General features: G+C 34.3%; 2 protein-coding genes across 11 annotated transcripts in view; one reads left to right on the forward strand and one right to left on the reverse strand.

The window, feature by feature from the left end:
* LOC145260524 (DNA repair protein XRCC3-like) overlaps window positions 1–11,953 on the reverse strand; it is a 313,200-nt gene extending 301,247 nt beyond the window's left edge. The window contains exon 1 of the mRNA XM_080118716.1: window positions 11,825–11,953. Coding sequence (XP_079974842.1) covers window positions 11,825–11,873 — 49 coding nt within the window. The 5' untranslated portion in view covers window positions 11,874–11,953. The remainder of the gene's footprint in view (window positions 1–11,824) is intronic.
* Window positions 11,954–12,338: 385 nt separating this feature from the next.
* The window catches only part of LOC145260522 (rab3 GTPase-activating protein non-catalytic subunit-like), a 173,746-nt gene continuing 161,271 nt past the window's right edge, over window positions 12,339–24,813 (forward strand). For 6 of the 10 annotated variants that reach the window (XM_080118657.1, XM_080118658.1, XM_080118659.1 and 3 more), the window contains exon 1: window positions 12,367–12,565. In XM_080118657.1, the coding sequence (XP_079974783.1) occupies window positions 12,457–12,565 (109 nt within the window). In that variant the 5' untranslated portion in view covers window positions 12,367–12,456. Of the gene's footprint in view, window positions 12,566–24,813 lie in introns of all 10 variants that reach the window. The other 4 variants (XM_080118664.1, XM_080118666.1, XM_080118667.1 and 1 more) reach the window with 2 other exon arrangements.

Here is a 24,813-nt window from a genome sequence, read left to right on the forward strand (position 1 = left end):
AATTTTGTAAAAAGTTTTTCTGGCATGGAGCGGGACGTAACAAAGCCGCTAACACATATTTAGCAGTGCAGCAGCAGCAGCCATATGACATGTATGCAAAAGATCAAACCAGTGCGTCAGCTGACGTTATAGCGAAGGAAGAGAAGAGAAAGAAAAGAGAAAAAAAGGCACCACTTGGCGAGGACCAAAAAAGTTTGTGGTGGCACGAGAGACTAAGCACGTATTGAAACAGTAGGGTTTGTTAACTACATAGTTAACCGAGAGACTTTTAAAACAAGATACAATGCATTGTTGGAAAGTACTGTTAATAAATGCCTCTTATTTTAACAAAGTCAGATTTCTTTTTTTTTTTTTTTTTTTTTTGTTCTTTTACGACTCTCTGCATACACTGTGGAGGTCTGTGTTTACATGTAACTAGAACGTTTTATACATAGGTGTTTGTGTGTGTGTGTGTGTGTGTGTGTGTGTGTAAATGGTGGTAAAGCAAAAATGACCAAAAAAGAAAGAACTAATTGCATTTCTACCGTCCTAGGACACCTCACCTTATTGGAAAAGTTTATGAAGCAAAAATAAGTATTGACGTGCCCATATTACGTAATCATAAGTTCATTAGTTTACCCATCACATGCATATTGACATTTACATATGCATTTGTCGGATTAAAATTTTGCAACCCCACTCCAAATTTGATGTAGAGCAATTCTTTTCTCTATTATATTTTTTTTATATCTTGTTTAATTAAAATTATTTTTGGGAGGTGGGGGCCGGGGGAATGGTTGGGCAGACTCCTACATTGTAAATTTTACAAAATAAATAATATGCTCACATTACTCACGGTGTTGACTAAAATATATATTCTATAATGATTAGTTGATTAGTTCATTAGTTCAAGAGTGAATCATTCACATAGACATGTATAAATATATACACATACCTAACTTTATATATAGAGAAATAGTCTTGTGTTACTATGGAATCGTCCATTACATAGTTTAAGGTTAAACTTCAATTTTAGAAAAGATAAATAGAAAATTCTAAGTAAGAATAACAAAGACAAATTTTTAAAAATTGAAAAGAAATCGCAAAATGGTGTAATAATTTTTCCAATTTAATCTTATAAGAGACAAGCGATCTTTGGAAAAAAATGACACGTTGGGATTAATTTCCAAATATTTATGAAACTCTTTTGATGACGTAATTAACTCTTTCTCTCTTAATTATTGACACCATTCTCTCCTCTCCCTACTTCTCTTATCCGTCACTCTTTATTTAAGTTATTCACCCTTACTCGCACCATCTAAAACATTCATGTACAAATGAAAAGTGTGCATGATAACAAGATAATCGTGCGCTAAACGTACCTATGATTTGCTGAGTCACAACAACTATTTATTCAATTTTGATTTCATTTTAAAATTCATCAACTGTGACATCAAAATCTTTCATTGCAAAAAAAAACCCTGAAAGAATTCGCCAACCAACAGTGTGCCAAGTATTTTCTGGGTGAACTGACCTATGATTATATAGATAAGGAAGGTTCTGTAGATTAGCTAAAAAAAAAAAAAAAAAAAAAAAAAAAGGATTGCTCCACTATAAGGAGAGGATTATAATGACTGCCGAAGATCAAGGCTTAACAAATTCGTTTAAGAAGATAAGTGGTCTCAGCAATGATAGCAAGAGCAGGATCTACCACACAAAAGTAGAGAGTGTGAGATACTTGACATCCAGTTCTAAGACTCTGCTGGGGGACGGTTACTATACAACCTGCCATAATGGAGTGTGGAAATATATCCACTGGAGAGCATATGTAAAAGCTGAATATCCAGTGTAGCATCGTTATGGGAACATACCAGAAAGAACAGTTGGAAAGAAGTCATACACCATCCAACATAGTGTATGAAATCCCTACAGCTATGTATCTAGAAAACCAAGCTCTTAAAGCTGACATAGTGATATGGGACAAGAAGGAGAAAGAAGCAACCTTAGTAGAAGTCAGTTTTCCCAATAATGCTGGGTTAAACAGAGCTGAGATGGAAAAGATAACGAAATAACGTCTTATGTACGACATGAAAAGAAACTGGAATCATAGGAAAATCTTCATCTTTCCAACAATTATAGGAGCAACTGGACTCCTGAAAAAGAATTTAAAAACTACCTGGCAAATATACCCAGTAAACCAAGTGTAAGAGAGATACAAGCAATTGCATTTAAAGGGATGGTTAGAATCTTAAAAAAAGATCTCTCGGTTGGAATGCATAAGATACTGGCACGCATAAGAGCCTGGCATTGGAGAGAATGTTCTATCCCCAGCTAGAACAAAATGATCGAAAAATTGAAAAATAAATCAAATAAAAAAAATAAGAGATTTGAATTACCTACAAGACATCATTCGCAAGTATCTTCAGTCTCTCTGTAGAAAATGTTTGTTAGAACAACCTGACATGAGGATGCTTCACCTTACATTAGTAAAGCCTGATCAAATATTCAAAATAACATTGTATCTGAAACTTAAATAAGAGTCCCTTGACATGGCTATGCACTGGTTCCTACGAGGAATGGTGCACTTTCTCCTCCTAGTGATGATGTCTCAAGTAACAGAACTCAGCTGGATACTCCAGACCAGGAAAGATATACTATAACATATTTAACTGGCTAATTAGTGTGGAAAATTTATGTTGTTCAACGTTTGAGAGGTAGAGGATAGTGTTGATTGAACATTCTGATATCTATATGTATGCTACAAAAAAATCAAATGTTAACTCCAGAAACGGGTCCATTGCTTTCTGAAAAATTACTGAAATAAAACGAAAATAATTAACACAATTATACATAACTAAAAAATAATAAGTTTTTACTCCTACGTTCTCCTTACTATTATTACTCATTAGTTCTCACACAAGTCATCATCAGAAATTACTGATAATAACCAGTGTGGTCTCTGGAGTTTGAGTGACAACAAGTCTCCCCAGATTTCCAGTTACTCTTCATCTCTTTCGATAACCTTTGAAAATGACTGTGTTATAATAACAGCTGTTTATCATTAATTTTTCGTTGACAATGACCATTGGTCTTCACTGAAATTTGGGTGGCAATAAGCTTCCAAGTTTCCAATACTTTTTGCACTCATCCAGTGAAGCCTTGGTTAGTGCTCTCCCTTCTCAGTCCTTTTATTATTGTTATTTTGAAGTATTATTATTATTCTTTATTATAATTACATAGAAGTAAAGAGACTCATTTTGTCATCTAATTTACATACATGTTTGTACAGACACGTATATGTAAATTAAATAACAATGTATACAAAAAACAAAACATTCCTTCTCTAAAGAAATATTAAAGAGTAGTTGAATGAAGATGGAGTAAAGGGGAAGAGAAAAATATGTACATAGCTTAAAGAGAGATCGGTGACTTACTCAGTTAATTATAAATTACAGTTAATCAGAATTTTTTTTTTTTCTATAGAAATTGCTCCAGACAAGACGTGAAGCTACTTGATCTAAGGAGCTAACAAGAAGGAAATATGATTATTAAAAAGACAGGAGATGCCTATAAAACAGTTTTTTTTTTTTTTCAGATATAACTCAATCCCAGAACTAGAGTATATTTTAATATGTATTTTGTTCTATTAAATTGCAATATGATATCACAAAAGAAAAAAAGAAAAATGGCCAACTGAATATTCATCCCATCCTTTCACCGAAACTAAGTGTTTTCTATTCTTGGGAACACAATCTGAACTCACTTTTCTTCTTCCCCAGTCGACACACCAAGCACTACCCTTATCTACTCAAGCAACATCTTTATCAACAGAAATACAAAGAAATAACTAACAAATAAAAGGTATGTAACTGCTTAGAAGAAGAGGGAGTTTAGCATCAGAAACAAAACAAAAAGTCTACGTGGTTTATCTATGATACTCTTCTCCAAAAAAAAGAAATGAAAAAAAAAAAAAAAAAAAAAAAAAAAAAAAACGCTTTTTAGTAACAGGCAGGATTTTTGGTCAATAGATGTTTTGATGAAAGTAACTAAAAAATAATTTTCGTTTTTCAATTTAAAACTATAATCTTTAAAGTAATGCACTTCGATATACCTGGGAAGGAAGACATGGATAGAATACATTAAAAAAAAAAAAAAAATTATATATATATATATATATATATATATATATATATATAATTACTAAGGCTAAACAAGAGAATATTCTTATCATTGTTTTGACTCTTGAATATATATCCGACACAGACAATCAAGAACCACATCACTATCTAAAAACATAAGATATTAACTGATATATACTCGAGAGTTAAAATAATGAAAAGAATATTCTGTTGTCCTAGCCCAACTAATTACGTGCAACTTTGAACCACATTGAATTTAGTAGTCAGTGCTTAGCTGCTTAACCTGTTGAGATAGAACTAAAAAGAGAACAAAAACCAAAGAGTTGGTGTATAATAAGCAGGCCGGGATGCTCTCTTGTGCTTGTCTAAGCAATTCATTCACTGGATTCTGATTAATTGCTAGTCCATGAGTGGACATTCTAGTGCATAAATCATATTTTGGGAGAGTACAAAATTTAATTATCACAGTTATGAAGGCAAGACCTATTTTATCCATCATTAAAAAAAATCAGCTGGCCAGTTTCGCCATCATTCAGCAAAAAATTATTGAGGGATTTCTTTTTTATTTTACAGGAAGAAAACACAGAGGAAACCATGTATATTCAAAATCTGCTGGCATCCTTCCCAGCTAAATACAACATGGTAGCCTTCAAATCTAATGTAAACAAGTTCCTGATAGGTCGTCCTAATAAATAATCAAATTCCACCCAATTTACATGATTAACGATTACTTCACTACCACCTTACATCCATTAACTCTTATCCTTGAGTGGGCTTCGGGTCTTGATAAGTGATGACCCTAGGTAAAAGAAAGAAATAAAAACAGTATTCTGGTAAATATACACCGACGAATATTTTAGAGACTAGCGACGTCCAAATCTAAGAGACACTTCCTCTATTTATAAAGAGATGGTCATTTTAAACGAATGTGGATAGTCTCCAAGATCTTTAAATGATTAGTCTCTAAGATATTCCTTCATTATATATATCATAGTTCCTCTCATTTTTTTCTCTATATAAAAAATCTTGCAATACAGGGCAAAACACGTTGGCTGACTTTTTTTTTTTTATAACTTTTAATCATAAATATTAAAAAAATAAGTTTTTCCTTCATAATTGCAATAATTATTGTATAAATATTGTCCCATTAAAGTAAAAGTTTGTCGGTCAACCGGAAGCCAGTTGAAGCCCTTATACTAGTAAATGTCATTTTGATTCTACAGACCAAACTATATGGATAAAGGGTCTGAGATGCTGTCTGGTGGTGTTCATTCCAGAATCATATATTTACAGCACACTAAATATCAAAACTAGAGCAAGATCTCTGTGCTATAATTATTTTCACGGCAGGTGCATGACTAAGCTTCAATCTTTGCCCATCCCACTCTGTAAAACGTTCACAACAAACACTTGTCTGGCTATAACAACTATGAACAATTTTCCTTACTCTCTATTTGTACTTAAAACTAAATGAAAATTTCCTAGAATTGCCAGTCTGTGGAACAATACCGTGGTACTGCTTCCAGCAATTGCGATAAAATTGCTAATAATCCTGTACCCCCCCCCAGTCTTTGACACTGCAAGTGGTGAAGACTGGATCGAGAAAAAAGTACATGAACATCACTGATAAAATTTACAGTCACTGTCCAGTGTGTGAGACTATCACGGCTGTCACGCACATGCACCTACATTTGAATGTATCTTGAAGTCGATTTGGCTTTTAATCAAAAAAGCAGCTGCCAAGGGGTCAAAACTGAAAAATTGGAACCAGGCATAAGTCGAACAAATATGTATTTATACAGTCATCTGTGTTCATCTCTAAAGTTCTGATATGCATTTGTAATTAGTTCAGATGGTAGCGAACATCACTAGAGAGTCAAGTGTTCTGGCGTCGACTCTAGCCAATGGCACCCAAGTCACATTCCTCCTAAAATTTTGAAATCACTACTCAAGTTCAAGTTTGTCTTGAAAAGTTACATGATCAGGTCACGCTATCGAAGATGCAGGAGTTGAAGTTCTAGGCAACCAGCCTTGTTGTGGGGGGAGTAATCTGGCCAAGGAACGAGGGAGTTTCTTGGGGGTTCCCTTCTCCGATGTAGTGCCCCATTCTGCAGGGATATCTGATGATGTCACTGGATAGCCAGGGGGGAGATGCCTCTCATTATGTGGTTGAGTAGGTCTTGTGGTTGTCACATGCTGTGGGGATAAGCCAGCCGAAATTGGCTTGCCTTGTGGAGCTGGCATGGGTTTATGTTGGGAAGCAGGGCTAGCCAGGTTTGGGTAGGGCAGTGAGAGAGGACCACGTTGGTTGTTTGTTTTATGGCATATCAACCCTTTTCAGGTTATTTAATGCCGAATCCAGTGATTTTGAACAAAATTTTTTTAATAGAATATATTTGTTTTTTTCAAGTCGGTTTTTATTTAACCCATAGTTACTAACAAGTACTACCACTCCGGGTCAGAGTGGATCTGGGTGCAATGGTAATTAAAGGGTGGCTCCACATTCCCCAAAGCCCGCAAGCTGGAGCCTCACCATCGGATATAGTTTAAGGTCATATCCAGGACCGAGAGGGCCAGGAGACAAGATGATTAGACCCCTTTCCACTGATGGCGTGTACCAACAAAGGAACTGCCACACAAATAAACTTTATGAACTGCCTCTGGTTGCATATTTTTGCTTGGACAAGGAACATATACAACAATGCCCCCACTTCCAAAGGAAGAAGTAATGCCTGGTAAGATGGTATCATGACAACAGAACAGATATTACACCAGCTCCCTACCCACAAAATGGAGGCAATACCTGGGAGGATAATATAAGGACAACAGAAGAGATACTACATTCCCATCTCTGAATAGAGCATTGAATTATTTAAGTCTGAAACAGTATAGTAAACCGAATTGATCATTAAAAGTATAGTTTCGGATCCAGACAGATACCAAATGTCTATTAGTTATAGATTTTGGACCAAAGAAAGTTCATTTTTTACAACATAAAATATTAATCAATTAGATCATGTTAGATAATATTAAATGCATACTAATAAACAAAAATCCCCCTCCATACATGCACATGAACAAAAAGAAAACCGATAACAAAACTCATCAACACTGTATTTGGTTTAATGCCCGTTTTCATACTGGCAGTGTTAGACCGCTTTTAGACTTGTCTTTTTCTTTTGTATGAACTAAAACTAATGTCAATAAATAGTTTAATAATTATAAGAAACTCATGTAATGGTTAATTTGAAAATAAGAAAAAAATAACGAAACGTCAAAACTATTTTTTGTATTGAAGTCTTAAGCTTTTTTGTGAGCAAGGTAAAATATCACTACACTATCAAAATTCCTAACTGGAATAAGTATTATAAGAAAGAAATTCAAGCAAACTAAATTCTATTTGTGTAAATACCAAAGTAGAAAAAACTGCTAATCAGAATCAAGTATTGATTTGAAATAAGATGCATTGTTATTTAGGTTTAACTATTAAAGTTAAACTTAATTTTATATATATGATTCTGATAAAACATTAAAAATTTCTAAAATAACAACTGGAGTTCATTTAAAATTTTCATTAGCAAACAAGAATATAAAACGACCCAAATCAAGAAGTCTTACAGAGCCAGGCGGTGATTGTCGAAAAAAAAAGTCACATGCAAACAAATAATAAAAAAAAGAAAATCAGAAATGTTTAGTACTAATTTTCATATTAATTTTTTTTTTTTTTTATAAAAAAATAAGTAATCAAATGGCTTGATTTTTTTTAAACTTCTACAATTTACGAACCATGCTTATTTAGAAAGCCATTCTTAACATGGCGAAAAAGTGGCTTTGTTAGTTATTCTGTACTTTCACCTAATTTAATAAATTAATAAATTTGGGAACTGAAATTCTCACCAGAAGTTATATGAAGGAGCAAATTTGATAACAGGACTACATCTGAATCAACACCGTTTGTTGCTGACCTATTTCTACTTACAAAACAAATTTTTATACTTGAATTACATTTTGACTTTCTCACCCAATAAACCTTAAGAAAAAAAAATGTCCACATTCAAATCGATATAAACAAGTAATTCTGATAAGATTTGTATTCATACCGATACAACAGCTGACATAATACAAGTTTCAGCCAATATTTTTTTTACTAGGTTCTTGTACTTATTGAAAAGTTTTACAAATTGAAAAATAAAATATCAAATATTAGTGGGTGGGTGGGGGGTGAGGTGGTTTCGCTTGGCTTTGCCCAGTCGAAAATAGGCTTAAATATGATATTTTAATTTGTCCAGATTTCATATATATTATAGAGTCGTCATTTCAAAAGTAAAAAACAAAGTATTTGGGTGCCATCAGTTGGAATCAAAACAAAAATAAAACTAGCATTCAAAGCTGGTGACGTTACCACTGTACCGACGTCAAATGCATATAAACTGATTAAAAATTAAAAATAAACTAAGATGAATGTACAAAATGTATAACGATTTTTCAATTTTGACCCATTTTTGACCCCTTAAAAATTATTTTAACCGGCTAAAGACCCATAAAAGAACGGTCCATAAGAAGTCCAATCATTTGAGGCCCCTAGTGCCGCTCTGCGACTTTGAATTTTGAAAAAGATAGAGTTTGAAAATATGGAGTCAGACAGACAGACAAACATATAGCCATTATATAACATACATTAGACTAACGGTACCTACACGGCATTTCCCAGAAGTTTGAGGCTGTTTAGAAATTTTGTTACCTTGGTTATATCACTTGGAGGACGGAGGGGGGGGGGTGACATTGCAAGAGTTAGTAGTGGATGTAGTAAGTTCAAGGAACATCGGCCATTACTAACCAACAGAGCGTTATTGCTGCCAACCAAGAGAAGAGTCTATCCATTTCCACCATTCGCCCATGCGTGGAATATTGCTGCCACAGATGAGCTGGTGCATTAAGCACAAGTCTCTCACTATTGAACAGGATACAAAAAAAAAAAAAAAGTCTTCAATGTAAGAAATCAACCAAGTTCCAACCCCTGTCTCATCATTGCATTCCTGGGCCTGTTTTACAAATACTTTTATTGAATGTGCTCAGATAACTCATACTCATATGCACTGGTGCTCTCGACATAAATAATTAACCCTAATTAACCTGAAAAACAGCAAAATTCCACATTTAGGCACAGATAAAGAGTGGGGAAAATTATTGACAGTAGTTTCAGCCAGATGGGTGTTTATCGTGAAAGATTGGAGGGGGGGGGGTTGGAGCTCAGACGAGCACCTGCCATAGTGATAAAACAAAGACAGGCTTGCAACATCTCTTCTGTGGGAGAGAGGTTGCAGGGAAGAGAAAAGGGCATCCCCCACTAAACCACGGAGTCTATTTTGTACTCTGTCAAGGCAGGATAGGCTGTTTTTAGCAGCTCCTTCCCAGATGTGGCAGCAGTACTCCATCCTTGGACGTACTTGGCTTTTATGCAGATAGAGAATTGCATCAGTAGTGAGATATCTTCTGGAGCGGTAGAAGGATCCCACCATTTTCCCAGCGTCCCTGGCAACAGATTTGATGTACGTGTTCCATTTCAGATCAGGAGTAAAGGTCAAACCAAGAAGCTTGTCAAAACATGGAGCCTCTCGAAGACGAGAGCCATCCATTTCAATTGATGCCAGATGGGGATCAGAGCATTGATGATGTAAAGATAGGAGCTTGGTTTTAGATGTATTGAAAAATGTAATTAAAACCCTAATCTTTTTCTCAAAGGAGCAAAGACTAAATTTAAGAAAAAAAAAACAAAAAAAAAAAACAGGTTTAATAGCAAATTATGCAATATTTGTCTTTGTTTTTTTTTTAAATCGGTTTTCTTTAAAAAAAGATTTAAAGAAAATCAACGAAATTCTATTTACTTCGATTATAAAAAATATAAATTCCAAAAAATCATTTACCTATAAAAATACTATTCAATGGGTACTTTCATTGTTAAGAATGTATCCATATTTATACTTATATTCGATGTCCTTTTTAAATAAAATCTTTTTTTAAACAAGGATTCCAAAAAAACGTGAACTCGGATGTTTTTCATTGTTCAAATAAAGGGAGACAAATGTCTGATTTTCTTTGAGTTTATCTTCCGGTGACTTCTAATCGCCACAATTAATGTCTCTTTTTATTGCGTGCTGTAAACCAAAATTAGTATTTTTGGGCCACTTTAGTTGAAAATGAACACATTCCACTTATCTGTTTTTGCCGTTAAAAACAAAAAAACTCTACCGATTTTTTTTATTCTCTCAATGAAATACACAAGTTTTTGATTAATATATTTTATTTCTCGTAAATTTTTTTTAAATATCTAAAAAAAATAAATTTTTGTCAGCGTCCGATATTTACTTGACAATCTAAGCATAACATGAGCTTTCATTAAAAAAAAAACAAATCAACATGGTTTTAGAAGTTTTACACTTTGGACTTTACAGGTAACCCCCCCCCCCCAAAAAAAAAAAACAAACACTTTTTTGTTTTAAATTAGAATATTTTATTTATTGATCTTTTATCTTCAATTTGTGATATATAAAACTTTGGGGAGTAAATTATTTAAATTTTAATGGACAGGGAGGGGGTGAATTAAAAAAAAAAAAAAACATTTTTAAACTATTATATTCAGTTTATTGGAAAGAACATAAAATTTCGCATTGACCTTGAAAATATCGTAAAAATTGAACCAATAGAAAAATTTTGATAGATTTTTAAAGTTTAAAAATTGAAAAAAAAAAAAAATTAACTCGTAAAATTCAATTGATTTCATACGAAAAATAAATAAATAAAAGACTGCATGAACGCGCGCTGCCACTTTGTAAACACTTTTTTTTATTAAAATAAAAAATATTTCTATTATTTTTTTAAACAACTTTAATAGTTTATTTTGGAAGTATATTCCATAAAGAAAATAAACAACCCATTTTAATAAGAGAAATTACGAGTTTTTAAAATATTTTATTCGCAGAAAAATTCCCCAACGCTCGTGCTCGTCCAGTTTAAACAATGGATATGTCATTTTCAATTTTTGTTTTTAATAATAAAAAAAAGAAAAAATATGTTTCATGAAAAACTTTCGTTTTCATTAATTAAATCGAAACATTTCCAATTAAACAATTATGGATATACTTTTTTTTCATAGTTCTTTCCGGAAGTTTTTGTTTTTTGTTATTTATTTCGAACTTCGACCATAGTTTAAAATACTGATTTTTTTCCTTGCATTTTAACGGCAGGTGCGTGAAATAAAATGGCGTCTCAAGTTTTGGTGATAGAGTGTAGAAGTACCCAGGCGGTTTACATGTAACCCCCCCCCCCAATAATAAATAAATAAATAAATAAATAATAATAATAAAATAAAACCATTGGGTGGGATTATTAGCAACGCGGCTCGCGGCGTCGCGGCGGTTTTACTCTAAAAAAGTTAGATTGAGACAAATGAAATGTATGAATGAAAGTTTCATGTAATATATATTTCAAAAAGTAACAATTTGTTAAAAGTAAATAGAATATATAAATAAATCATCTGCTTTTATGAATTCTACAACATCAACAATTAAACATTGCGAAAGAAAAGAAAAAGTGCATTTTAAAAGTTTCATTTCACACTGTCAACATTGTCAAATTGCCTATTGGATGTCAGTTGAAAAAGTATTAAAAAAAAAAAAAATCCTAAATAACAATAAAAGAAGACTTACATTTTTTTAAAGCTTTCATAATCCTTGGGTGTAAATCCAGTAACTCCATATTTATTAATCCGATTGAAATTCGTAAACAACTTGTTTTAAGTTATTTGCATCGACCGCTTGAAGGGAGCGATTATTATTCTGCATATAACTATACTGCACTTGTTTTTAAACTTTCAAGACATTTGTTTAATAAAATATTGCTTTACATTGGATTATAAATATTAAATAAATCAAGATTAGAGTTAAATATACATTTTGTAAACAGCCATAACGTTTTTATCGTAATTTTGTATATTTTTAATATTATCGAATAATTGACGCTCCCCAAAATTGTAAATTGAGTCGTATTCAACTGCATACAGTATATTCGATTCATTGACATTTATAAAATTATATTTACATTTGTAACAAATATTCACCATTAAGCCTGTTATGAAAATAATAGAAATTAATCAGAAATTATTTGCACCCGTAACGTAAAATTTTAGAAGCGCTGGTAATTAAATATAAAACTTTAGTTGTTATTCGGCGAATGCATCTGCTTCATACTGGTCGTTACGAACGATCGTGCCAATATGGTTGACGTGGGACTCTAGAATAAACTTAACATGTCATAGTTGTTTACATTTTATTTCGCGGTAATGTCGTGTCAATTAACGTTATTGTCTCAGTTCCAAGATATATCTGCCATCAAGAGATATCTGTTCCCATTTTTAAAGGATGCTACGCCGGATCCCCAAAACAACGAAGGTAATATTATTAACCCATGTTTTGTCATTATACTTAGGAGTATTATAAAAAAAAAAAAAATGATGTCTGCTTTAAATTCGTTCGTATAATTTAAAGTCATGTGATTAGTTTTTTTTATAATTTACAGCTAAAATATTATTAATTTCTACTTTTAAATTGAGTTCTTATCTCTGGAAAATGTATTCTTGTCTTCCTGAAAGAATAAGTGTAATATTTTATTTTTGAGTTTTGAATACAAAATGCAATTATTCACACCTAACCTTTACCAGTGTGTCATAATATGGCTACCGCTTATTCTCTTTTCGAGTTTTAATGTAAAAACAAAAACAAACAAATACACAAAAAAAACCAAAAAAAAAAACGCTGAACGATTAAACATTCTCTTTTAATTAGAAATAATTAACTATTCTTTATGAAAAAAAAAAAAAAGAACCTTCTGTAAAACTCTTTTTACGTATGAATCGCGAAATCGGAAATGGGTGATGATGCGACTAAGCAACTTCCGAATAATTTGCGATGCTATATTTTTCAAAACTAGCTTTGTTTCGAAAATCAGTGCTTATATAAATCGGTCCCCATGGCTAGGCTACACCTATTGACTGTAAAATCTGGTAATGAGTTCTGACAACGGCTGAAAGGTGATCATTCAAAATGAAACTCGTGTTCTTGAAGCAGAAAAAAAATAACTACACCGGCGTTGAACTGTGTGTTCTGTTTTTATTTATTTATTTTATTTTGGGCAGAACATTTTATGCCCGCCACCAATCTAATCAAGGATTTGTCCCGCGTAACTCAAATTAACTAATCCATGAAAACCAATTGAAATTGAAAATTTGCCTGCTTTGAATATTAAAGAAACTAGCGGTTATTTTTACGTATGTTCTAAATATTTGCCGATTTTACTATTGTATTTTATTTATTTTGTTTTTTTACTTTCAAAATAGAATTAGTATTAAAGTGGTGTAGCACTCGAATTTTCTGTCCTCACTCAGCGAAGGAGAAATCTTAGTAGTTATGCACTTATGTTACCGTACTAAAATAATGTCAGAAAGCCATTAACATAGGGGAGGGAGTTTTTTTTTTTTTTTTTTTTTTTAACTATTCTGTACTTTACTTTTACCTAACAATTAATAAAAGATCGTAAAACCCGAATTAGCACGGTAACATAAGCTCGAAATCTTTCTAGACTGTGACAATTTTTATTTTAACCTCAATCTAGAGTGCCTTTTTGGTGAGTAGCAATTTGCTCATGTTCGCCTATTTACTTGCCTCTCCACGAAACCAGAGTCTGACACAAGGTTCATCTCCCCCAAAAGGAGCACTCTGAATTGGAGTAAAAATTAAAATTGACGCAGGCTAGAAGGCTTTCTCCTTCAATGACCGAGGACGCTCAGGAAAGATAAAATAAAATACGGCACCAGAAGAGACAGTATACTTTTACGTTTGAAAAGAAAAAAAAAATGTTAAAAGTTCCGCCTTTCTTTGCCATTCTTTGTCATTTGATCTGATCTGATACATATGAATGCCCTGGAAAAGCTACTTAGGATTAATGTTTACCAGTTTTAAAATATGCAAGCGAACTTGGCTGTTTTTCAGATTTAACAAAATATTTTGGTACTTCATTTTAACCCGAAAAAATATTCTGCAAATACTCAAAGTAGACATATATATATATATATATATATATATATATATATATATATAACATTTTTTTTTTTTAAAACAGACGGATTTTCTTAAATTTCAAATGGTTGCCATTTAGGTCACGTGATACAAATTCTTAATTATGATTGGTGATGGGCATGAATGTGCTGCCATTTATCATGAAAATGGGCACCCAGGGATATTATTTTTAATAATGTTCTGAGTAATAACGGAGATTTCAGAGTCAGTACCGGAAATTGCCGAAGCAGTTTTAAGGAACTAAAATTTGTTTTTAAAACGTAACCTTTCTCATGCCTATTGTCGACTGACTTTTTACGCACTTGGATGGTTTTCAAATCGTAAACTGCTTCGCACATTTCCGGGTCTAATTCGAGATTCTCCGCCAATATTTGGAAATGACTCCATTAGAACTGATATTCTATGGGCACTCATTCCTTACAAGTACCTTGTTGTTTTTATTTAATTTGTGACGTGTTCTTGTCGAGTGTTTCCAATATGGGGGATCGATTTACTAGAAGGTTGTAATTAAAAATTGAGCACCTTTCAAATGTTTAAATATGGACTTTTTTGTTTTTGATAATTTGGTAGATTAGTGTCCGATTGATAATAATACGCTGAAAAAAGTGCAAAAAAAATAAAAAATAAAATAATAATAATAAGGGTGTGTGTGCGTCCGCTTAATTGGTTTTGTTTTGTTTCGACATGATTTGTTGTAGCCAGTGTACACTGTAGCCAGGCTACAGTGTAGCCTATGTGTCTTTGCCCACTAAATTAAAGGAACCGTTCAGAAACATTTTATTATGGTACTTCTACAGAATTTAACTCGGTTTTTAGGTTTAGCTCGGTAAAAATTCTGGGTAAATGTTACTTATAATTGTAACAGAATGCTGACTATTCTAGTTTGTGTTTTTAGGGGTTTTCGAGGCCGCTGTAAACGAATCTGGCATTTTGCAAAATTTCCGGGTAAACATCTAGATCCGCTACTACAGAACACCGACCACTCTAATTTATTTTTGATAGGTAATTGAGGTCGCTGACAACGAATCTGATAGTCAAACTTGGGGCAAATTTACCGTTTGCATGGTATTTACCCCTGAACCCACGAACTACTTTCCACCATTTTGCAGCTTCCGTTTACGCTACGCGCATGCACGCTGTAGCATAAACGACGGCTTCACCAAGCAAACTACGTTGGGGGAGGGGATTTTTTTTTCCAGGACATAGAATTTTCTACTTTTCAAAAATACATTATAGCACTTTTTGGGTGGAAAATTTAAAATTAGCTGAAAAAGAAATAAAACAAGAAAAGGAAAGCATTCCAAGTTGGAGTGGGGGGGGGGGTAATTTATCTGTTTGTTTTTTTTGTTTTGTTTTTTTTTACCTGGAACATAGAATTTTCAAATTTTCAAAAAATAACCCACCGACATTTACCAATTAGAACACCATTTAACATTTTCCGAAGATTTTACTGTTTACATTGGGAGCGAGGGGGGGGCGGATGTGATGTTCCTAAAAATTTTTAAAATAATAAATATTTATATAAGGACCATGGACCCTAATCCCTAACTTCCAAAAAACATGTTTTTTGGCGGTTACATACGCAGTCTGAAAAACAATTATTTTAAACCCATGCACTAAGAGAAAACCCCTGTAGATAAACAGTGCTGCTCTTCATAAAGTCAAGAAAAAACACCACTCCTGGATCCAATATCTCAATGCAAGAGACAGCCGTGGCTACCTATAGAGGTACATCATAGCCAGGAATGAGCCTTTACACACAACTAGAAATGCTAGGAAAGATTTTGAGTTCAAATTAGCCAGAGACATGTTCTAACAATAAAGCTTTCTGGAACACAACGAAGCATAACATCCCAGATCTGCGTAACAGGAACTGATCCTTTGTCTGCATCTAAACAGTACTATAGTGTCTTCATGAGAGAGGATATGTCTTCCCTTCCATCATTCACTCCTAAACATATGGATTCAGAAATTAAGGTCATAACTGAAGCAGAGGTTCTAGAAGTTCTGCAATCCATCAGAACTGACAAGTCATTAAGGCCAGACCATATACACCCATGGATCCTCTCTGCATCCTGTTCAATACCAGCCTCGCCAATGAATTTGTACCTTGTTAGTGGAAGTCTGCCATCGTAACCCCTATTTTGAGGAAAGGTGACGAGTCCAACCTTGCTAATTACAGACCAGTCTCTCTCACTTCTGTTGTTTGCAAGATTATGGAATGGCTAATATTCGAGGACATTAATGACCACCTCAAGAAAAACAACTTTGATCTTGATGTAATCATTGACCGAAGGTTGTCTTTCACTAAGCATGTTGAATTCCAAGTCAACAAAGCCAACAGGATTCTTGGAACCATCAAATGCACATTTACGACTCTGGATACTCTTTCCTGCTTTTTTATAAGTTCCTAATCCGCCCACACTTGGAATATGCTTTTCTGGTCTGGTGTCTAAAATTAAAAAGAAAAGGACTTTCTGGAAAGCGTCCAGCATAGAGTAACAAGACATGTACAAGGCATTTTCAATTTACCCTTTTTCCGAACGCCTCACCCATCTCAATCTTCCTACTCTAGAATTCCGCAGACAACGTGCCGATATCTTACAGGTCTAAAAAAATAATAAAGGGTTTTGACAATGTCCAGTATAACAGACCTTGCTCTAACTGCGCCAACAGCTTGTTTGCCCTTAACTCATCCATCAGGGGACATGCAGATCCAGCATCATCCTGGCTCCCATGGTCAGTTCTTCTCTAGTAAAGTGACTCCTATTTGGAACGGGCTAAGTTCTCACACAATCAATGCCCCCTCAGTAAACCTTCAAGTCACTCCTGGCTACAGAATGGAAGAACCACAAAGACTATATCAATACTTGTTTTTCTACTGAGCTAGTGACCCTACCCTCGTATTTTTCATGTGAATTACTAGTGATACTTGAAACTCTTCGACAGAAGAGGATCAAAATCTTAGCATATGGTCTTAATACCCTAGTAGGGTAACCAATGACCTTGACTTATGATAGACTTTTAGAATACTGGATAAGTTTCGCATATAAATGTAAGTAAAATTATCACCTCTTTCCAGGCCAGTAGTTTTTAAGTGGACACTGTTTTTTGTTTGTTTTTTTAAAACATTTAACCAAATATGAATGGAGAAATGACCAGTCAAAAGAAAGTCTTTTAGTTTGTTTTGAAGCAAAAGAATTCTTGTGAAACAAATATTTTTTATAAATATTTAATTGCTTTAAATATAACTCAATAAAATACTTTTCATCTGACGTCTTCTCAGTTTCAATTTTTATATTAACTAGTTTTACAGAGTGGTTATCTTGAAATCTATGCCAGCTAATTTAAAGTGTTTTATTTTTTCTTCCTATTTCATATGTATGACTTAGTATTGATTTTAAACCCAATACATTCAGCGTGTCATAATCTTTAAATAAAAGAATATTTGTGCCGCTTATATCGGCTTTCCGATAAAATTATGTGGCTTAGGGAAACTACGCATTTACCCATTAACAATTTATGACAATATTTGTTTTCTGAGATTTTGCTTAATTTATGTTTAGAAAAAAAAATAAAAATAAAAAAATAAATTCTTAGGAAGTTTAATTGTACCATACTTTGCCCATTGGTATTCACCCAAATTTTGGATAAAGTAAATTTCTTGGCTTGAAATTTTTTCTTTTTTTCAGTAAATAATAAAATTGTAATTCATCTTTTTAATGCATATAACATTTAACTTTTGGTGCTTATTAAAATAGTCGGCAGATTGATTTTTTTTTTTTTTTAAAATATGGTTTTAAGCGAAAACTTACTTAATTGGCATGTCGAAAATAGTAATATGTCCAAAAATTACGAAAATTTGAGTAAAACTTTGTGTTTTTAATTAAAATTCTTTTTTTAGTAAAAAAAAAAAAAAAAAAAAAATCTGTCAGTATTACAGTAGCGAAAAGGAGATAAGTATGTCCCCTGTATTCACAATCTTCAAAGTGTTCACATGTAGGGAGCCCCCACCCCCATTTTCCATAAAAACTACTTTTAACTATAATTTTCTACTTAATGAATTTTAATAAATTTTGAATATATTACTATTTTCGACATGACAAATGTTTTTGCTTAAAACAACATTTAAAAAAATCGATCTGTCAACTCTATCTTAACAAGCACAGAACTTTTATACCAATTTTTTGCCTGACGTTTTGATAATTTCTTATTTCTTGTATGATAATTGCTTTAATAAAGTATATGGTTGGTTTGGATGGCTTTCACCTGCCACTGTCCACTCAGTTAATTGACGATTTGACTCCACGATGAAGTGGTGGACCCAAGTTTCATCCATTATATCACATATTGACACAAAAACTTTTTGTTGCATTTAAATAGCTGCAAATAACGCTCTGAATCATTGATGCATTGTTTTTGAGAGCAAATGCAGCACCCACTTTGAAAACAGCTTTCTCATTGACAAATGTCATCCAAAATGGTGAATACGCTGCACCCTGATAGCGTTAACTTCTACGATATCTCACACAACTTATCCAGCCAAAACAAGTTTGTGGATTATTTTTATTTTCTGGAACAAATGTTGAATTGGGCGACATAAACATTCAGCATCATTAATGTCTATATGACCAAAAAGTCAACATCAGCTCTTAACCATTGTTTCTGATGAATCAGATTTCAAATAATACTTATCAAGCCTTTGTTTTGCTTGAACAGTATTTTTCTCATCAGAAAGCAATGGTTTATCCACATACGAAATTCAGATTTTTCTCTTGTTTTGAAAATTTTCAGCAGTAGCTTTACTGCAATAACTTATTGTAATTTGTAAACTAATAATCCAATTTGGCTCCAACTTGTGCCGTTTGAAGGTTAGTACTTTGTAAAAATAATGTAGATTTTTTTTAAATTATTTGTTGCTATGTATATATCTGATCTGGATATTGAGTGATATGTTATATTCCTTCATATAAACAATATGTTTTTTTTATTGCAATTAACAACTGAAAAATGGAGCTTAAATCTAGCATTGTTAACCAATCTGTAGGATTGTCTTGAAGCCTCAAAACGATCGCAATGAAACTGATTAATAGTTTTGATTGGTAATGGCAGAAGCATGAACAAATGATAGCCAGGAACAAGAATGAGGTTTGGTTTGAAACTTATGATGAGGAATAAAGGTGTCAATTCCAACAAGAAGCTAGTCTGTCGCTTCCTTAATGGCAGCATTCGAAGACGTACCAAAGATAAAATTCTCTAGAACGTCACCTAGGAAGCTGTGCAACTCATCCCAATCAATTTTCCTGTAGTTAAACATCTTCCTAATCTTGGATAGAAGCAAGTAGTACTATTCAGAAATAAGGGAAAATGTATTTTTTTAAACCATGTGAAGAATTAATTTCAGAGATAGACTTTTGAAGACATGAAATTCATAAAGTTAGAACACCTACCTTGAAGGATCTCTTGATTCAGTTTGTGTTGCAGAAGCTATGCATCTCAGCATGCTTCATAGCTGTTGGTGGCCTTCCAAGTAATCTTCCTAGAGGCAATTCCAAGGATTTAGTAGAATAGCGATTATACATATGATCACAAAGTAGAAAAGTTTTATTTTGTAATATAGCACTTACTAATTATATTTTAATCAACGGATAATTATTACAAATGAATTTTTATAATGAAATGCACTTGCACTTGTGTGTATTGATTTGAAATGTTTAGAACCTTTCATACGTTAATGGCTAGATCATTGTTGCAAAAAATCTATATATCTATAAAAGTGAACGTGTCTGTGTGTGTGTCTGTGTGTGTACATTTTCCTACACAATAACTCTGTCAATTTTCAGTCTACAGACTCAAAATTTGATATGCAGAGTACTGAGATTTGGGAAAATCTTTGTAATCCGTTTTCGGCCAGAAATTTGGCTGTTAAGGGGCCAAAGTTCAACGATTTGACCTTTGAGAACTCTACCAAACTCCTCCGCCAATTTTGGGTCTAAACACTTGAAATTTTAGATATAGGTTCCTTGGACATGGATCTAACTTAATAACTTGATTTGAGCCCAAAACAAATGTTATGGGGTCATAATAAGGGTCAAAGTTTTAAAAAAATTGATCACTTTTTTTGTTGTTTTTTCTCAACATACACCTCCAAACACTCGTGCAACGCTGGGCTGAAATGCTAGTAAAATATAAAATTTAAAAAAAAAAAGGACATCTGTTCAAAGGACACCCCTGACAGGCAACACTGTAACTGCTTTAATTTCAACAGTTAAAACTAAACAAACATATTCTATGAAGTGAATACTTGATATTTTAGGACACAAAGACATTTGAAATGAGCTGCAATAAACATGAATAATAACTATCCACCATGTTTAACTCATTTAGACCGGACAGTTGTGTAAGATGAAATAAATTTTGGCACAAGTGCACTTTAATTCGCCGGAAGTATTTTTTGTTATTTCATTTTTGGATAAGTGATACTAGCAAAAAGGGAAAACAATCCATAATGTATGCTTTTTTTCGAACTATTCTAAAAATTACTATCACAATTTTTAAGACTTTAAAGAAATTTATATTTAAAAAAGAGAAGTTATATAAAAAAAAGTATATTATATCCATTTCATAATATTCTAAATTGAATATTATATTTTATTTGTGCATTTACAAAAAATATTTTTAAAATAATTATTTCAGAATGTAGAATTTGTATTTTAATTTATGTGTATTTTCATTTATTATGTGTATTTTAATTTATATATGCATTTGTCTTTTCTCTGATTAGCCTTTTAAACTCCCCCCCCCCAGCAAAACTCCATCACGTTCTCCCAGCCAAAAAAAAAAAAAAAAAAGAAAAAAATTTCCACGCTCTGTACCAAGGCTAGAGATAAAATAGCATTAGGTCTGATAAATTTTCCGAAATTAGCACAAACGTGGATTTATTTTCTACCTTAGAAGTGAGAAGAACTTTATCTAAGTAATATACTTAATATCTACAATTATCCTTTGCTCGTTTGTACTAATAAAGAGGCCTCGTTGATATATCTACCAAACCACTGGATATAGCTTGTAATCAACTCTTACTATAATTGTAACTGAAATCTACAGTGATATTAGCTGCAGCACTAGGACTTCTTCTGAATAGATACAATGTTTTATCCCCAACCTTAATGACTGCCTAAAAATATGAATTCTGAATCACGAAAGAATTGGTTCTCTTTACCTCCAAGATGACTGCATATGTCTAACCCGCATGCAAAATAGGGGGAAAGAAAGGAAGATTTTATTTTCTCCCAAGCTAAAACAATACTGTAAACTCTAAATCCAAATGAAACCTTACTGTATTTGAAAATAGTAAATAACCCTGACCCTTGAAAGCTAACAATCTTCCCCTCCCCTCTAGCTGCCACTAAAACCCTACATTATACATACGCCTTAGTAGTGGAATCCCTAATCTCCAGCTCCTAACTTTCACATACTAACCGCCAAACAGTCTTCACTAAACATCTATACATTTCTACCCTTGACATACATTAGAGTTCATTCCTATCCAGTTAGGTACTTACCAGCCAAAGTATGCGCTCGGATGCAAAGCGATCTTCAGTACATAACAATTGCCTCTTCCTAGATGGTTTTGCAACAAACAATACTAAACCAAATCCGATACTCCCTGTCATGCAAAACTATGACTCTTAAATGAAAACTGAAATTATCTCCCCCTCAATAATAGAAATACTGACACAACTTCTATTTGCACCTACTGAAAACTTGTCCAAATATCTATTTACTTAATTATACATACGAAATACACCATAACTTAAAATGTACCTCCAGTTACACCCTGAGTGTACTGCACCTACACCTTAACCTTCGTAAACCTAAATATACAGTGACTGGGTTAAATTTCTTAGCTCAATTCCTAATACCTACTCAAACTATAACGTTATCCCGAACCTTAACTAACATAATGTTAAAAAAAAAAAAAAAATCGGAAACCTCAGGTAAGAGTCCTTAACGCTTTTCTAACAAGCCTCCCCACAAAACCGCTTCCACTGCATACCCCTAAATCACTTTGAGGAGTGTAACTATTCATTAGATATATAACCTATACAAACTAACCCTGTAACATTACTAACCATGCGGGGTCGCAGAAATACCTGGAGTAGGACCCAGGCGCGGAGGAAACCCTCTCAGGGCTGATGGACCCAGTAGATTTTCACAGATCACCCGTCTAGGAGAAGGAAAGCTCTGAAACTAAACCAAAGGGGAGGGAGGCCTCTCCAGTCTTGGACGACAACCTTCCTAGAGCTGGTGACTCAAACAAATTACCGGTCTGCAAACCTAAATTGCTTAAGGCTATGTCTATCGCCGGCTTCCATACTCCTTCTTTGCCTATTAGTCAGGCGCAGAGACACTATCACAAGTGAATCGACAAAACACTTAGTGGTAGATCTTGTTTCTTGTCTAGGGCATTGAATGCCGTTCCCCCACTCCTGACACATCCCACCTCTCATAACTGGGCACTTGGGAGTGCTTGAGTACCACGCATGCCTGTGCAATTAGATTGGGGTGATCTTCTTCTGATGGGCTGAGGGTACCGGATTGACAGTTCCTGGCTGCTGTTTCCGACTGGTAGTACAGGAGCCCTAACTCTTTGGTAGCGCTTAGAGCAGCTGCTCCATCAACAGTTGTATAATATCGGGATGTTTGTAGTGCCATGGCGTGCATGGAAAGGGACCCTGCACTCATCCCCGATGGGCTTTCTCGAGGCTACAGTCCTAGTTGAAGAAAGGTCACCTAATGGTCTACTTGTGTTGCATGTCTGTTACCCTGCATAACCTCTTGTTCAGCCCCCCCTCACCTAACTGAAACTCTTTAAAAACATGATGACAGTTCAACCAAAAAATAAGCTTAAACCAGGCCTAGGGACAAACAAATCCAACTCACCTCCTCCCTTGAAGCTTGCATTCACTAACATCCGTGGGCTTAGAACTAACTTAGCTGATGTTGAAGCATTTCTCCTAACAAATACCCCGGATATCTTAGCACTAAGCGAGACTAACCTACACTCCTCCATCCCCTCTAACTACTTTAACATGCCTGGCTATCTCCCACTCTGCCGTAAGGACTCTGATAGACATATGCACGGACTTGGAGTCTACATTCGTAACACCCTCCCCCTGACTAGAGAAACAAACCTAGAAACGGACGATCAAGCCTTTGTGCTTTAGACTAAACATACAACACAACATTAGCTACTTTTATTTTCTCTACCGCTCTCCCTCGACCCAGGACTGCACCATAATAAACAAAGTCTCTGACAGCATAGACACAGCACTCTCCCTTGACACCAGCGCACAGGTACATGTATTTGGTGACTTTAATGCTCACCACAAAAACTGGCTTGGATTCTCTACTCAAACAGATACAGCGGGCAGCACAACACATAGTTTTGCTATATCTCACTCCCTATCACAAATGGTTACGTTTTCAACCCGTTGCCCTGACCAGTAAGAACAACAAGCATCACTTCTAGATCTGTTTCTGACTACAGTTCCCGAGGATTGTACAACAAATGCTGACGGCCCACTCGGGAACGCTGACCATGCAGTGATAATGGTAGAAATCGCCCTAAATTCTAGACCCAAAAACTGAAGAGCCAGGGCTCAAAACAACGAGATATAATACAAAGGCTGACTGGGAAACCATCAGAGATCTTATCAGAGATGCCCCATGGGGAAATATTTTTTCTCTTCCTGCTAAACAGTGCGCAAATGAGACCACTGAATGGTTCAAAACAGCAATGGAAGCACATGTTCCCATGCGGAAATTTTATAGCAAGCCCCACTCTCCCCAATGGTTTACTTCGACTTGCGCAACTGCCATTGCTCAAAAGCAGCATGCATACCGCAGATTTAACCGACATAAGTTCAGTTCAAACAAACAGAAGTATATAGAAGCTGGAAGTAACATTAAGAAAGAAATAGCGACAGCTAAGAGAGAATTTACTGAAACAACTAAAAAACGCATCGAAGCACAAAAATGAGGAAATCGTGACTTCTGGAAAATCTACAACAGTGTAGTAAATAATGGGCAATCAACAATTCCCCCTCTAACCAACAATCACAAAGTTGTTTGCTCAGCAACCGACAAAGCTAATATGCTTGCCAGCCGGTTTGCCTCAAACTCCACACTGGACCCTACCAACCACCCCCTGCCTGACTTTCCTTTGCGGACAGACGCCACGCTAGACGATCTAAAAATCACCCCTGCTCAGGTACATGCTATCATAAAAAACCTTGACACTTAAAAAGCATGTGGACCTGATCTCATCCCAGCTGTGCTATTAAAAAAGTGCTCAGCCGAAGTAGCCCCAGTTCTCTCCAAAATCTACAACAAATGCCTTAATGAATCATGCTTTCCGGGCTGTTGGAAAACTGCTTCTGTGGTACCAATATTCAAGAATTCTGGCGAAAGAACTGACCCATCAAATTATCGCCCCATTAGCCTCCTCCCACTTTTCGCCAAAATATTTGAGACCATAATTAACCAGGCTCTAGTCCGGC

The sequence above is a fragment of the Euprymna scolopes genome, chromosome 36, assembly GCF_053919585.1.
Source record: "Euprymna scolopes isolate OS-2025 chromosome 36, ASM5391958v1, whole genome shotgun sequence".
Taxonomy (NCBI): domain Eukaryota; kingdom Metazoa; phylum Mollusca; class Cephalopoda; order Sepiida; family Sepiolidae; genus Euprymna; species Euprymna scolopes.